Consider the following 15,168-nt stretch of genomic DNA (forward strand, 5'->3'; position numbering starts at 1 on the left):
GAACCTCACCCAAAATGGCCCCTGCAACAAGCAGGAACCACACACAGCCACAAAAAGCCCAAAAACCAACTTTCACACTTTACACAAACACAACACAACTGACTCACACACAATGTAAAAGCAGCGGCACTTCACCCAAAGCCACATACAGCTATGTAAGATTTTGTGTGTTTGTGTAGTTAGAGTGAAACACTACAGAAATACACCCAATCTCAGAAAGCTGCACAAATATTTTATTATTTTATTTTATTTATATTTTTAGATAAAAGCAGCTAAATTTAAAACTTCCTTAACTTTAAATTGCTATGTCTAAAAAAATAACTCCTAAAAAAAAACCCCAATTAACTATTTTTTTAAAGCTCCCCCCCCTCCTTACTTATCCTATTCAAGGGAAAAGGCAGGCAGATTGAATTGCTCACTGAGGAGATGGATTGCAGGCAGGCAGATTGAGTTGCTAGCTGATGCAATTGATTGCAGGAGCTGAAGCAAGGCCGGAATAGTGAGCCAGACTGAAAGAAGCAGGAAGCTGCCAAGTAGGCAAGTGGGGACTGGGTGATTGGGTGGGCATGGGCGGGGCCCCCAGGGATTTTTGCTACCAATTCTCCGAACTACCCGTTCTCATCGCTACCGGATCGCGGAATCCAGTCCGAACCGGGAGCATTTCACTCCTGCTATTCAACATCTGCATGAAATAGGTGACATGTCCTTGATGCTCTTTGAGCTTGCTTGTTTTCCTTGGAACTTTTTGGAACTGAACATACGATGGAGCACAGAATTCCAGACAGTGAAGATTACAATATTTTAAAGCAAGTTAGATCATAGCCGTTTCAGTTTTGGGAAAAGCCAACTAACTTACTTTTGTTCCTCTCAGCAAGAATTGTAAATCTCGGCCACTGAGAATCCCATGGTTTTTAACGTAGCTGGGCATATGGACAGCACCTGTGCCATGGACAGTCCCATGAACTTCTGTATAGGTATGAATGACATCCAAATAAGACTTTTTATCCTAGAAAGAAAGAAAAAAATAAGTAGAAAAAAAATAGGTTGAAGAATTATCCTCTGGGTGCAATTGTTTGTTAAGCCAGTAGTGATTTACCTGTTATAGGTAGTCCTCAATTTGCAACCATTCATTTAGTTACCGCTCAAAGTTATAATGGCACTGAAAAAAGTGACTTATGACAATTTTCACACTTATGACCATTGCAGTATCCTCACTGAAACATGACCAAAATTCGGGCACTTGGCATGTATTTATGAAAGCTGCAGTGTCCCGGGATCATGTGATCATCTTTTGCAACAGTCTTACAAGCAAAATCAATGGGGCAACCAAATTCACTTAACAACTGTCTTACTAACTTAACAACTGTGGCAAGAAAGGTCACAAAACTCGCTTAGTAACTACTTTGTTTGGCTATGGAAATTTCGGGCTCAATTTTGGGTGGTCATAAGTCAAGGACTACCTGTAGTCAGAAGGAACCAGAGAAGAACAATTCCTTTTTCAAAACATTCAGAGTTAAATAAATGTACGGTGTTATTTTCATGTCACTGCCTAATATAATTTCAAAATGGGGATACTCCTGTTCAGCAAATTTACAGCCAAGCTTTATTTAGCCATTTAACCAAACAGTATGAAGAAAATTGAGACATTTCAGATGGCTCTTGAAATCTTGGAAGGACATTGGTCTTTCTTGTATTCTATCTATAAGGCAACTCTTCTTTTAACATAAAGTAAAATAGAACAAATTCTCTTGCCCATGCAGACCAGCTGAGGAAAAATAATCACTGAACAAATGGAAGGATCACTGCTAAAAATTAGGATTTCAAGGATCACAAAGTCAACTCATTATGCACCATGTATATTCTCAAAAGTGATCTGCTTCATTGTTCTTTCAAAGAATGTTAATGATAGGATGGCCAACAGAACAAAACAAGCCATTTCAGTTTCATCATAACATCCCTGAAAGTTATCATTCATTTTTAAAATATTAAAATACACTTTGTCTTAGATCTATATTTTGAGATGATAAAAGCTTTCGCTAAAACTTAAGATCCTTAAAGAAATTATGACAATGGGGTTTTTTTCATTCAGAGAAAATGACTGAATTTGTAAGAATTAAGAAAACCCTATTATTTTATTATTCTATAATTGCACCATTGACACTGCCTGAATCTTTTGGAGTACAATGGGAAGAGTCCATAATTTATGTTTAAACGCTTCAAAAATAAAACAGACGTAAGCATAAAATGATCCTTAACAATAAATGATATTGACTTGGTAGTAAGTAATATAATTTTCAATCTTATCAGATAGAATTTTGACCTATTATTTATAAAAAAAATGTGTTCAGATTATACACTGGCAAGTATCAAAAGCAGCTCATCACTAGAACAATAATACAATTTTTTGTCTGCACTTTCCAGATTTGTTTTTGCAAGATCCTCTTTAAAAATCAATATACTTGATAGTCAAATCCTTGATTATTTTATACAACAGTACAGTTTAATCTCCTTTTGGGATATTTTTTTACATAAAGAAGTTCTTAGGCATACTTTGAGCTGAGTTGCAAAATTCTGATTAATGGATGCTAGATAAATACTTTGTAGATTCAATATACCCTGGTGTCCAAGTTTAATGTGAGAATACTCCACCCTTACAGAATACATTTCTGTACACTGCTCTGAAATTGTGAACTCTAAAAATGTACAGGAGGAAACTGCAAACAGGTAATTTTATTTCTAAACCATAACACAATTTTAGAGCTCGTTATGTATGAATGCAGCAGAAGCTGAACATCATAATTATGGCATTCTCAGCATGTCCTCACAACTTATCCAAAAATACCTACTGACCTAATGAATCAACAGAACACAGACAAAGGAATAATTAGTTGGACTGATTATAACATAATGTTCTTGATTTGATAATTCATTCTCAGTCCAAACTTGATCATGCATCTGTAGTCTGCCTCATTTTCTATTCCATTCCCATAAATTACAATTTTTACATTCTGATGTGATTTTCAGAAAAATATGATTAAGCTATCAAATTTGTAAATAGAGTAAGAAAAAGAGGTGGAACTACAGTATATCAGTTGTTCGTAAATTGATATATCATAAACCACACTGCTTAAACCATATTGCTTATTTCTGAATGATGCCATATTTGAAGTCCATCATTGTTAAATGTGCAACACCATGACTTAAGTGAACCCCCCAAAAACTGAGTGTGCTCAAGTTTGTTCAGGGAAGAATTGAACAATAAACCAAAGATTAAGGGAACATTAAGGAACTGGAGTCTTTTTTCACTATTGAAAGTTTAAAAAAAAACAGGAACACAAGAAACTCTTTAGACACGATGGTTAGAAACAGAGAATGAGCTAGTATACAGGTAGTCCTTGATTTATGACCACAATTGAGCCCCAAATTTCTGTTGTTGAGACATTTATTGAGTTTTGCCCCATTTTATGACCTTTCTTGCCAAAGTTGTTAAGTGAATCACTGTAGTTGATAAGTTAGTAACCTGGTTGTTAAGTGAATCTGGCTACCCCATTGACTTTGCTTGACAGGAGGTCGCAAAAATGTGATCACATGATCCTGGGACACTGCAATAGTCGTAAGTATGAACCAGTTGCCAAACATCTGAATTTTGATCACACGATCATGGGGATGCTGCAGAAGGCGTAACTTTGAAAAACAGTCATAAGTCACTTTTTTCAGTGCTGTTGTAACTTTGAACGGTCACTAAATGAACTGCTGTAAGTCAAGGACTACCTGTATTCACAAAACAAAATGAAATACCCATACAGCTTAGGTGCATGAGATTTTAAAAAACAGTTCTCCAACACTAAACACACAGAACAGCAGTGACTAGATCTCTGTCTTTTCTTGAGAACTGTAATAAACTTCCATTTACAAAAAAATGTTTGTCATCGTGTATGTAATTGTTATTTTTTCATGCTTTTTATTTTCACTATACTTAAAAACACCTCTTTATAAAACTGACAGACATTTTTAATTCTCTCTTCGAAGGCAATTTTAACAGAAAACTATAATCCTGAGAATTTGGAGAGATGATAATTGGAAATACAGTATCAGTAAGTGGTAAAATCAGAATGGATTGACAAAGGGATGGATGAAACTTTTCCTTGTATATTTTTAGCTTGTAAGCATGCTATGTTATTTATATGATTTACCTGGAAGCCAATTCTAAAAAAAGACCCCAACAAACGGATCAGATCATTCTGTGTTTTCCCCAGAGGAAAGGTAAGTTAGAAGTTTTTGGAGAAGAAAAGGGGCCAAGAATTTTAAACTAATCATAATCCATTCTAAAAGTAAGGATACCATTCCAAAGTTCTCTTCACCTCTTGCCTAGAGAGAACTTAACACTCTGTCAGCATTGTGACTTGAACTGGAATTGGCCAATACTATAATTGTATATCCTCAATTGCTCTATAATTAGTCTTACAGAGAATAATTCTTACAGAGCAAGACATACATGTCTAATGGTTGGTTGAAGATTAAATAAACATTAGAAAGGCAGAATATGGATTAAAACATTTTTCTGAACATTTAATGCAGGAAGAGAAATTAATTATAGCTCTTAATAACATACTTTTCAAAATCTCATAAGGTCATAAGCTCAAGCCTAAATCCATTTCTGGCATTACTTTTCAAATCTGCTTATTTCTTTCTAGAGCAATAATACTACAGTTTCTGGAAAAAATATTTTCCAAGAAACACGTGTGCATACCATTTTTCCACACGTATCAGCTGGATGAAATCTTGTGCAAATATTCTTATGATATATTATAATATAATATGATGTATATATCTCCCTCCTATCCATCATCTCTTTAGAAAATTTAAAGCAACAGAATTGATCTAACAGAAGAGTGTTTTTTACATCAGATACCTAATGTGAAACTTTCCATACTTGCAGAATTGGAAGGAAATTATAGAAACTGAAATACAGTGCATCTGGAAAATTGGTTAGGAAAGACCATTTTGAATACTTTTAATAAAACCATAATTTTATATGCTTTCCTCTGTATTACAGAAACGTGGTAGATTGATTTGGAAAAACTAATAATTTTAAAACATCTAGCAATAAAATAAATAGTACTTACTGTAATATATCAACATTAAAGATGATTTTGTACTTCATTAATTCTAGCAACTACAAAAGCAAAATCAACAGATATACTCTACAGAATACTGGGCTGATTACACTATCTAATAAATTTTCCCAAAATGTAATAGGGAAAAATTTGATGACATTTGGGAAGAAACTGCTAAACAGATGGGGACACTGATAGATGGACATGTATATGTTAGAGCCAATGGTCAATCTTTAGAAACAAAGAAGGAAACATATATATATAAAAGGAGATATAACTATTTTTAATGCATAATGTGACAGTATCTAAATCTTTTAGATATAAGCAACTGTAAATGTACAGGTATTTTCCCTTTTATCTAAGTATGTACTATATATATTTACTTATGCATATATTAATAGTGTGCTGTAGTTTTAAATTCTGTGACTTGGTTTTGGACCATAAGTAAATAAATATAAAAAAGATTCTAGATGTGAGAACCAGTTTGATATAAAGGTCTTAAAAATTATCATTAAATTAAAAGTCTCCAACTTTGTGTTATGCTCAACTGAAACAAATTTGCTTAACCTGGCAACTCACCTTCCAGAAATTATCAACTTTCCCATAAACAAGTGATTGATCCTGCCTTTTAATGACATTGAAGTGTTTGATATCGCTGGAATTCAGATATTCTTCCACAACAAATCCAAGGAAACTGTTATCTGGAGTATGAGCTGCAAATTAAACAACAAAAGTGTATTAGTGCATCATTCATTGTAATGCTTGCAAAAAAAAAATAAAAAATGGACAATTTACAGTCTTTAAATGCCTGGAAGATGCATTGACTCAAGTCCAAATAAGAGTTAGTTTCAACTCCTGAGCTACATCTTCAACAGGAAATATTTGTAACCTTATTGATCATTCTCTGATTTATCTCTTATACACGAAAAGGATTTTTCCTTTCCTGTATTACATTTATTTTAAAGTCATAAGAAAGTAATCTAACATTATCTAAAGCAACTTCTTTTGGAAAAGAATACCACCATACCACAGGACAAAATGTCAAGCTCCTTATTCTAGAAGTTGCACAAAAAATTTGTTCAAATCCCTTAAAAAATTGCTGTATTTACTGGAGCCATAATTAATTCCTCTAAAGTCTCCAACTACTGTGGAATTTCAGGAGCAGGAAGAACATCTGAATCAAACAAGAAAGCATGAGTTGAATACTCTGTTAAGAAACACACTGAGCCAAATCAAACTTGCTTTTTATTTCGGCAAATATTTTAGAAACAAACTTTTAGACTGAGTTAATTATTATGGGAGACCCAATTTATTTTAAAAACACATTTTCCCACTTTTACAATACCTGGGATTATCCTATTACATAAGGATACTTTTCACAGTGAAAGGTTGAAATTATATTTGCCACTGGGGTTCATATGGGTTATCATCTCCACATTAAAGTAAACCATGAGAGGTTGAGAAGGGTGTAAACCCTAAGATGCTCTCCAGATGAACTTACAATTAGCAATATGGCAAAACAATTTGGCATAAGCATGAGAAAGGGTCTTATTGGATGGAAGCATCATGAAGTTAAATCTATTTTTCACCCCTCAAAAGGGACATTTCATAGACCTGTTGGTGTCTTTATCATATTATTCAAGAATCTAAGACATATTTCCCACATGCATATTTGAAATAATAAAAAAAGTAGTCTTCCTTATCCAAAAGTCCATTAAGTGCATTATTTCCCCAAGGTCAACAATGTAACAGATATTTTACAAGAAATATTAAGCAAGAAATTACTAAGCTGGGGCAAAATTCCAACTAGAAGCAAAGGAGCTCAGTGGTTAAAATGGCGTGTTGCAGGTTAACTCTGCCCACTGCCGGGAGTTCGATCCTGATGGGGCTCGAGTTGATTCAGCTTTCATCCTTCCAAAGCCGGTAAAATGGGGACCCAGATTGTTGGGGGCAATAGGCAAATAATGCTGACATTGTAAACCAGTCAGAAATGTAAAGCACTATGGAGCGTAAGTCTAAGTGATATTGGTATTGTTAATAATTTAATTATTGGCTTGATTTTGAAGACAGCATAAAAAATCCTCCTAAGACAAGCATGAATTCTGAGTGACATTAAGTTATTTTGTTGACAAGACTAACTTACGAAACATTGTATAAAACTGCTGTGGATTAAGGTTCCACTTCCCCCATGGCGTTTTGTGGCCTTTAGACTGAGCGTAGTGAGCATGATTAAACTCTGGTTCGGTCCCAAAGGAATCTAGCACCCGTAACATACACCTGGAAGGGAAAACAAAGTACAATCCCAACAGAATATATTATAAACTGTACGTTATAAAAATGAAACATAATGTAATTTGTGTTGACACAATGCGGGAAAGAATAGAATAGCATAGAATAGAATTTATTGGCCAAGTGTGATTGGACACACAAGGAATTTGTCTTGGTGCATATGCTCTCAGTGTACATAAAAGAAAAGAAAATTGCAGGCACCTGTGTTTCCTTAACCCCCTTCTCCACTTTTCCCCAGTGTCAGCCTGACAAGAGCTGCCAATAAAGGTGCAACCTTGACACAGGTGTAGGAAGAGAGATGTGTTTTGGAGCTCTGCCACCACTATCAGAGTACAGTAGCCGGAAGGTATTTTTTTCTTCAGAAGGAATGGATGGTCCAAAAGAGAGGAAAGCAAGTGCAGATAGTCCTTGATTTATGACCACAGTTGAACCCAAAATGTTCACTGCTAAGTAAGACAGTTGTTAAGTGAGCTCCCTTGTATGACTTTTCTTGCCACAGTTGTTAAGTGAATCACTGCAGTTCTTAAGTTAGTAACATGGTTGTTAAGTGAATCTGGCTTCCCCATTGGCTTTGCTTGTCAGAAGGTTACAGAAGGTTATCACATGATAGTGGGACACTGCAACCATCATAAATACATGCCAAGTAGCCAAGCATCCAAATTTGGACCATGTGACCAATGGGGATGCTGCAACAGTCGTAGCTGTGGAAAATGGTCATAAGTCTCTGGTTACCTATAAGCTTTTTTAATCTGTAAAATAAATTTAATGACAACAGTCAAAGGCAAAAGATGATATAGAAAATGTTTTATAATTGCTCCTAGATCTGGGTAAGTGAAAAAAGCTCCATCTTTTCTAGTTTAAACATTTTGTTGTTTCTCTCATTTAATGGTTATTTGGAATACAAACAGACCATAGAAAGTATAATAAAAGAATGCATGGGCTTTATATGAAGCACAACATTTATATTCCGTATCTGAACAATTTAGCTGTTTTAATATACAGTTCTCCGGCCCAATGGCCTTAAGTGAACTCCAATTTCCAACTTTTCAGCTAATGAAAGCAGCAAATATACTGGCTGGGAAGTTTAATTTGTGGACTCAACATTCCCAATGAGCGCTTAGTTAAAGAAGACTGTTTTCATCCAATGTGAGAATAAGATAAATGAGAAATCAGATAAATCGACATAGGTACTTAACTAGTGGTACTTTATATTTTAAAAACCTCTGTCTACTGCTTTTCATAAAAATATTTTAAGCAGTAGATGTAGGTTCCACCTGAGTATCTGCAAAGGAAGCAGCTTACAATTTCACAGAATAAAGCCATCTGTGTAGCTGAATGTTCAAATCACATCTATGTGTGCAAACAGCTGCTCATCCATAAAGATTCCTTCGTCTAAGCTAAGCAAATATACATCAAGCGCTAAGCCAGGTATGTAATACAGGCTTTCTTTGTCTGTTCTGTCTCAAAATGCTCTGTGTGAAAGCTGCTTGTGAATATAGAGGGAAATGAAAATGTCAGGATCAACAGTTAAGTATGGAAAAAAAAAAGTTACAGGTAGGTAGTCCTCGACTTACAAGCACAACTGAGCTCAAAATTTCTGTTGCTAAGCGAGGCAGCTATGAGCGTTGCCCCATTTTATGGTCTTTCTTGACACAGTTTTTACATGAATGACTGCAGTTGTTAACTTAGTAACACAATTGTTAAGTGAATCTGGCTTCCCAATTGACTTTGCTTGTCAGAATGTCACAAAAGGTGATCACATGACCCCAGGACACTGCAACTGTCATAAATACATGCCAGTTGCCAAGCTCCTGAATTTTGATCACGTGACCACGGGGATCCTGCAATGGTTGTTAAGTGTGAAAAATGCTAATAAGTCACTTTTTTCAGTGATGTTGTGACTTTGCTCACTAAATGAACAGTTGCAGGTTCAGGGCTACCTGTAAAGAGAATTGTTTTGTAAAGGATGAATACTTACTGATAATGAACCCAGGATGGCCCAAGAGTTTTCTTAAACTGAGTGAGTCCCACAATGTCAATATAAATAAGCTCCACCACTTTATCCCCCTGTGTAGGACACCCAGATCTGTTACCAACTACTTTCTTCATAATCCTAGCCAAAAAAAAAAAAAAAGAAGGAAAAGAGTAAAACACATTTTAATGAAAATTCTTTTTACAGACAGAATAATTAAGAAAACGGTGAAGTAAAGGCAAGGTTCTACAACTGAAGTTAAGAAGTTCAGGCATTTTCCTGAAGTAGTCTAACCCAGAAAATTAGCTGTTCTAAAACTGTAACAATTACTATTAAAAATAAGACTTTCATTCAAAAAGATACAAGAAAGTAATAACATTTGATAGCCTGATTAATAGATAAGCAAAACATTCTGCTGGTACAACTCATAAATATATCCTAGCTTTATTACTTTTGTAAATAACTCAAGGTGGCAAATATACACACTATACAATACTCCTATAGTTTACACTATCTATCTATCTATCTATCTATCTATCTATCTATCTATCTATCTATCTATCTATCTATCTATCTATCTATCTATCTATCTATCTATCTATCCATCCATCCATCCATCCATCCATCCATCCATCCACCCACCCACCCATCCATCCACCCACCCACCCATCCATCGGCTTAATTACTTTGGTAAATAACTCATAGTGGAAAATATACACAATATACAGTACTCCTATTTTCCCCACAACCTTGTGAGATGAGTGGAGTTGAGAAAAAGTGACTAGTCCAAAGTCATTCAGTCTGCTTCCATGCCTCAGGCAGGACTAAAACTCATAATGTCCTGGCTTCTAGCTTGCCGCCTTGCTCACTAGACCAACTTTCTTGTTATACAAGAAGAATGAATGTCAACAGGTGTTTAATTTTTAAGTCAACAGTGCAGATACTTGCTTTCATTACTCTTTCTATAAACAAAGGCAGGACAGATTTTACTGACAGCTACAGTCTTGCTTGTTTTATAGGAAAATAATATATAATGACTTTCGGATTTGTTCTAATAGAGTGTGAATAGCTCAACAGTTCTGTGGCCTTATCAGTAATAGTCATTGATTTGTTGCTATTCAGTCGTTAAGTTGTGTTTGATTCTTCCCCATGGACCACAGCGTGCCAGACTCCAGTCTTCTACTGTCTCCCAGAGTTTGCCCCAGTTCATGTTCACTGTGTAAATGACACTAACTGTAGCTTCCCCTTCTCCTTTTACCTACAACGATAGTCACTGATGTGACATAACAAAGTTCTTCTATTAAATAGCCTCTGCTGTGAAACTGGGCAATGCAACAAAATCTGCAGTTCTCAAGGCCTTTCCAGTGCAATATTCTAAATCAGTAAATTTAGAAATCATGGCTCTTATGCAATAAGGCTGTCAAAACAGATCAAAATCATGGTAAAAGAAGTATTTTCACACAAATTACAATCAATTTATCCATAACAAGTTTCTTATTAAGAAATAAAATTTCATTTAAGAAATAAAGACAACAAATTATGCCCATTTAGTTTTTCTGCAGCTGTCTAACACACCTGTAACGATAGGGAATAAAGCTGCAAAGTCTAGTATTCATTTACTCAAAATTCAAATGATCTAGTATTCATTTACTCAAAACTCAGGAGGAAGCAACTACAAAGAATACTATCTGCTTCACGATGCATATATTTAGCTTATGAAAATAATTTTTATTCACTGTTTAGGGAATTGATCACTTTTATTTCCCTCTTCCCAAAATTATAGGCTGTACAATGAATACTTTGAGAAGAATGGTTTTGCTGCTTCACTTTTAAAGTGGATTATAACCTCCTTACTCCTTGAGTTCTGCCAGGGAAGCTGAAATCCTTATGTCATGGCCCAGTAAATAGAGAGATGTAATTAAGTCACTCCACTGGACTAGTTCGCCAAGTGGGCCACCACTGAAGGCATTTTCTGCAATCTTGAATCCAGATTCTTTTGTGAGGAGTCCCAAATGAACAAGGACCTGTAAAAGGAAGAGACAATGAGGAACAATTTCGGCGCCAACTGTTGAAAATTTCTAGTATGAATTTCTTTGCTTTAATATGCATATAGATAATTTAGAAACTTCTTTATATACAATACCCATTCAGCAGAAGCCAGAACCCGAACTCAGAATCCTGAAGTACAGAATCAATAATCACAGAAGCTATGGAATCACAGAAGCATTCATATATATACAGATCAGTGAACCTAAGCCACACCCGGGCTCCGAGCCATCTGGATCACCAAACAGTCCCCATTGGCTGACCTGTTAAGATGTCTATTCCAATTCATGAACCTTTATACACTAACAAATAACTCTAACCTAGACCTTTGGTCAGTGACAAACCCATGTATGTTCAAAGTTACAATGGTACTGAAAAAACTGACCATTTTTCACACAATTATTGCAGTGTGCTCAAGATCAGATGATCAAAACTCAGGTGACTGGCAGCTAGCATATATTTATGACAGTTGCAATGTCCCAGAATCAAGTAAACACCCTTCGCGGCTTTCTGGCACGCAAAATGAATGGGGAAGCCAGATTCACTGAACACCTGTGTTACTACCTTAACAACTATAGTGATTCACTTAGCAACCACGACAAAAAAAGATTGTAAAATGGGACAAATTCCAGAACTATTGTCTTGCTTAGTAACAGAAATTTTGGGGTCAATTGTTGTTGTGAGTCAAAGATTACCTGTACACAAGGACTACCATTACTATTTTATATGTTAGTTTTCATCTTAAACATCACCTTATGACATCACACAGACTGTCACAGGATCTAATTTTCTAACAGTTTCCCTAAATGTTGTTCTACAACTATGTTGGCTGAAAACATTGAAAACTATACCTCCATATTTATGAATGAATGTATACATTTATTCATTCATTATTACATGCACTTCAATCAGGTAAATATAAGTGTCTTACAAGTAAAACAAAACAAATAACCCTTTCCCCCCTTTCATTCAATCAATCATGTTTGATACTTGGTAACGTTTTTTTAGAGGTGGTTTGCTATTGCCTCTTTTTTTGATATGAAAGAATGTGACTGGCCTGAGGTTACTACGTAGCATCGGGCCTACGTATCATCGGGCCCAAAGCAGGAATAGAATTCAGTCTTCTAGTTTCTAGCCTGATGCCTTAACTACTACACTAAACTGGAACTCTTAAAGAATATCTTTATAAAAATAATATCATAATATAAATTAAACAATAGTCCAATCATCTGCATATTTCAGCCTTCATAAAACCAAGAAAATAGCATCATCCATATTTTAGTTTTTCACACCCATTCAATCCTTGTATCCCCATTTAAATAACAATTTTTGGCAGTGTTAATAATCAAGATGCTTCTTATTTATTCTTCATATTTCTAAGGATATAGAGTTCCACAGGAGGAAAGCTTTAGCCACAAATGTATTTTCTCCAAATCAGTTCTTTCCGCGGTTTATTCTCTACTGACCCAAACTGGGCAGGCAGATTTAAATTGAAGCTAGTGATCTCATGGAAACTTAGATCCTATGACCTGTAAAACTTAAGTAAGCTATTAGCAGCACCTTTAATTGCATCCAGATATAAATTGGTAACCGATTCAGTTCCTGCATTGCCGGATTTACAAGTCATTGTAACATTGTCAGTACCCAAATTACTACATTCTGTACCAGCTACAATCTTGTGGGTTGGTTTTCAAAGTTAGTTCCATGTTGAGAAAATTGCAATAATCAACACACGTGGACACATACAGACAAAACCACCAGGAAAATTCAGAACTATAATTAACAAGCAAACCCATAACTCACTGGGTCTTCATCTCAGGGATATTTCCTCACCTAAACAATGGAACAGAACGTGGGCAAAAAAAGCAGTGAGAATGAGAGCAACTTCCTATTTCCTGCCAGCTTCCCCATTGAGTTTGCCTGTGGAAAGCTGGCAGGGAACATCAGAAACCAACCAACCTTCCTTCCTTCCTCCCTCCCTCCCTCTCTTTCCTTCGGCATGGATCAAAAAAAGTATGTGGTATCAGTCAGGAAAGGTGTGTGAGAGGGGCTACATTGGTTGCGGTGGCCATGTGGGGATGCTGCAGAGGTCAGGTGCACAAGAGCTGCCATGTGAGTTGGGGAGATCTGCAGGGGGCAGCATGGTTTGGGTGCATTCGATTGCAAGATAGATGTCAAATAGGAGAGTGCATAGGGTGCAGCTGCATGGTTATGTATGGTGCCCGAGAAGGGCGAAATAAGTCAGGGAAAGCTCCTGGGGGGTGACATGAGTTGGGTGCCCAAATCTGGAAGGCAGCATGATGGTGCTAAGATGCCATGTGGCTTAGGGAGGCTGTGCAAGAGGCAACACGGGTTAAGAAGGTGCATGTGTGGGAAGGGGGGGGAGGAGCAGGGAGCATAAGAGGTGCAGCTTGGGTCAGAAAAGTTGCATGGGAAGTGGCTGGGGTCAAAGAGAGCACAGAGTGGGCTGAGAAGGGTATATTGTGGTTCCTTCCTTCCTCACTGTTCCTTCCTCCTCCCGTTTGCTTCATTTCCCAGCAAGCAGGTAAACAGCTGCTGGGAAAGAGAGCAAAAGGTGCCGTCCGCCAAGCAATGTCGGCTGGCGGCCCCCAGGGAAAGGTCCTTCTCTGTGGGGGCTCCCACACTCTGGAACGAGCTTCCCCCGGGTTTATGCCAAATACCTGACCTTCGGACCTTCCGCCGCGAACTGAAGACACATCTTTTCATTCGCACGGGGCTGGCTTAAATTTTATTGTCGATTTTAAATTTTTTAATATTAATTTTAATGGGGTTTTAGTTTTATATATTTTAAAGTTTTTTAGGCCAATTATAAAATAAGTTTTTTAATTTGCATTTTAAATTGTATATTGTATTGTCTGTTTTTACTTTTGGCTGTACACCGCCCTGAGTCCTTCGGGAGAAGGGCGGTATAAAAATCGAATAAATAATAATAATAATAATAATAATAAAAAAAAAAGATTGTGTGAGTATCCATCTTAAAGGTATCAGGAAATGCTGAATATGAGGGTCACATGACCACAGTGTGATGGTGCCACTAAAGTTGCAACATCTACTCAGAAAGGAAGCAGCAACTACAGTCCCTTGGATGTAATGGGTGTTTTGTAAGTTAGTCCACCTGCGGTATCTGCATGGACAAAATTATGCCCTACGACCGTGATGGCAAACCTATGGCACACGTGCCAGAGGTGGCATGCAGAGCCCTCTCTGTGGGCACGCGCACCGTCGCCACCTGCTCTTCTGGTTTCCGGCACCAGCCAGCTGGTCTTTGCGGGCGCCAGAATGCTGGAAAATGGCCTGAAAACAGTGTGAAAAATGCCCCCAAAACAGGCACTTTTCTGGGCCCTTTTTGAGGCCATTTTTGATGCACTGGCCAGCTGTTCTTCGGGTTTCCGGTGCTCCAGTATGCACACATGCATGCGCATGTACATGTGTTTCAGTTTGAGCACTTGGTGCCGAAAAGGTTCGCCATGGGCTGGGAAGTGGCTGGGAAGTGGCTCAACAGGCTAATGCAGCCTGTTATTAACACACAGCTGCCTGCAATTACAATTATTGCAGGCTCGAGTCCCACCAGGTCCAAGGTTGACTCAGCCTTCCATCCTTTATAAGGTAGGTAAAATGAGGACCCAGATTGTTGGGGGGGCATTAAGTTGACTTTGTATATAATATACAAATGGATGAGACTATTGCCTTACACAATGTAAGCCGCCCTGAGTCTTCAGAGAA

At 36.9% G+C, this 15,168-nt stretch overlaps 1 protein-coding gene across 2 annotated transcripts in view; it reads right to left on the reverse strand.

The window, feature by feature from the left end:
- The window catches only part of MGAT5 (alpha-1,6-mannosylglycoprotein 6-beta-N-acetylglucosaminyltransferase), a 162,888-nt gene that overhangs the window by 17,775 nt on the left and 129,945 nt on the right, over positions 1-15,168 (reverse strand). For both annotated transcript variants that reach the window (XM_058194097.1, XM_058194089.1), the window contains exons 8-12: positions 11,233-11,402; positions 9,385-9,519; positions 7,261-7,394; positions 5,697-5,830; positions 857-1,006 (exon numbers count right to left, since the gene is read on the reverse strand). In XM_058194097.1, coding sequence (XP_058050080.1) covers positions 857-1,006; positions 5,697-5,830; positions 7,261-7,394; positions 9,385-9,519; positions 11,233-11,402 — 723 coding nt within the window. The remainder of the gene's footprint in view (positions 1-856; positions 1,007-5,696; positions 5,831-7,260; positions 7,395-9,384; positions 9,520-11,232; positions 11,403-15,168) is intronic.

Source organism: Ahaetulla prasina, chromosome 1 (genome assembly GCF_028640845.1).
Source record: "Ahaetulla prasina isolate Xishuangbanna chromosome 1, ASM2864084v1, whole genome shotgun sequence".
Taxonomy (NCBI): Eukaryota; Metazoa; Chordata; class Lepidosauria; order Squamata; family Colubridae; genus Ahaetulla; species Ahaetulla prasina.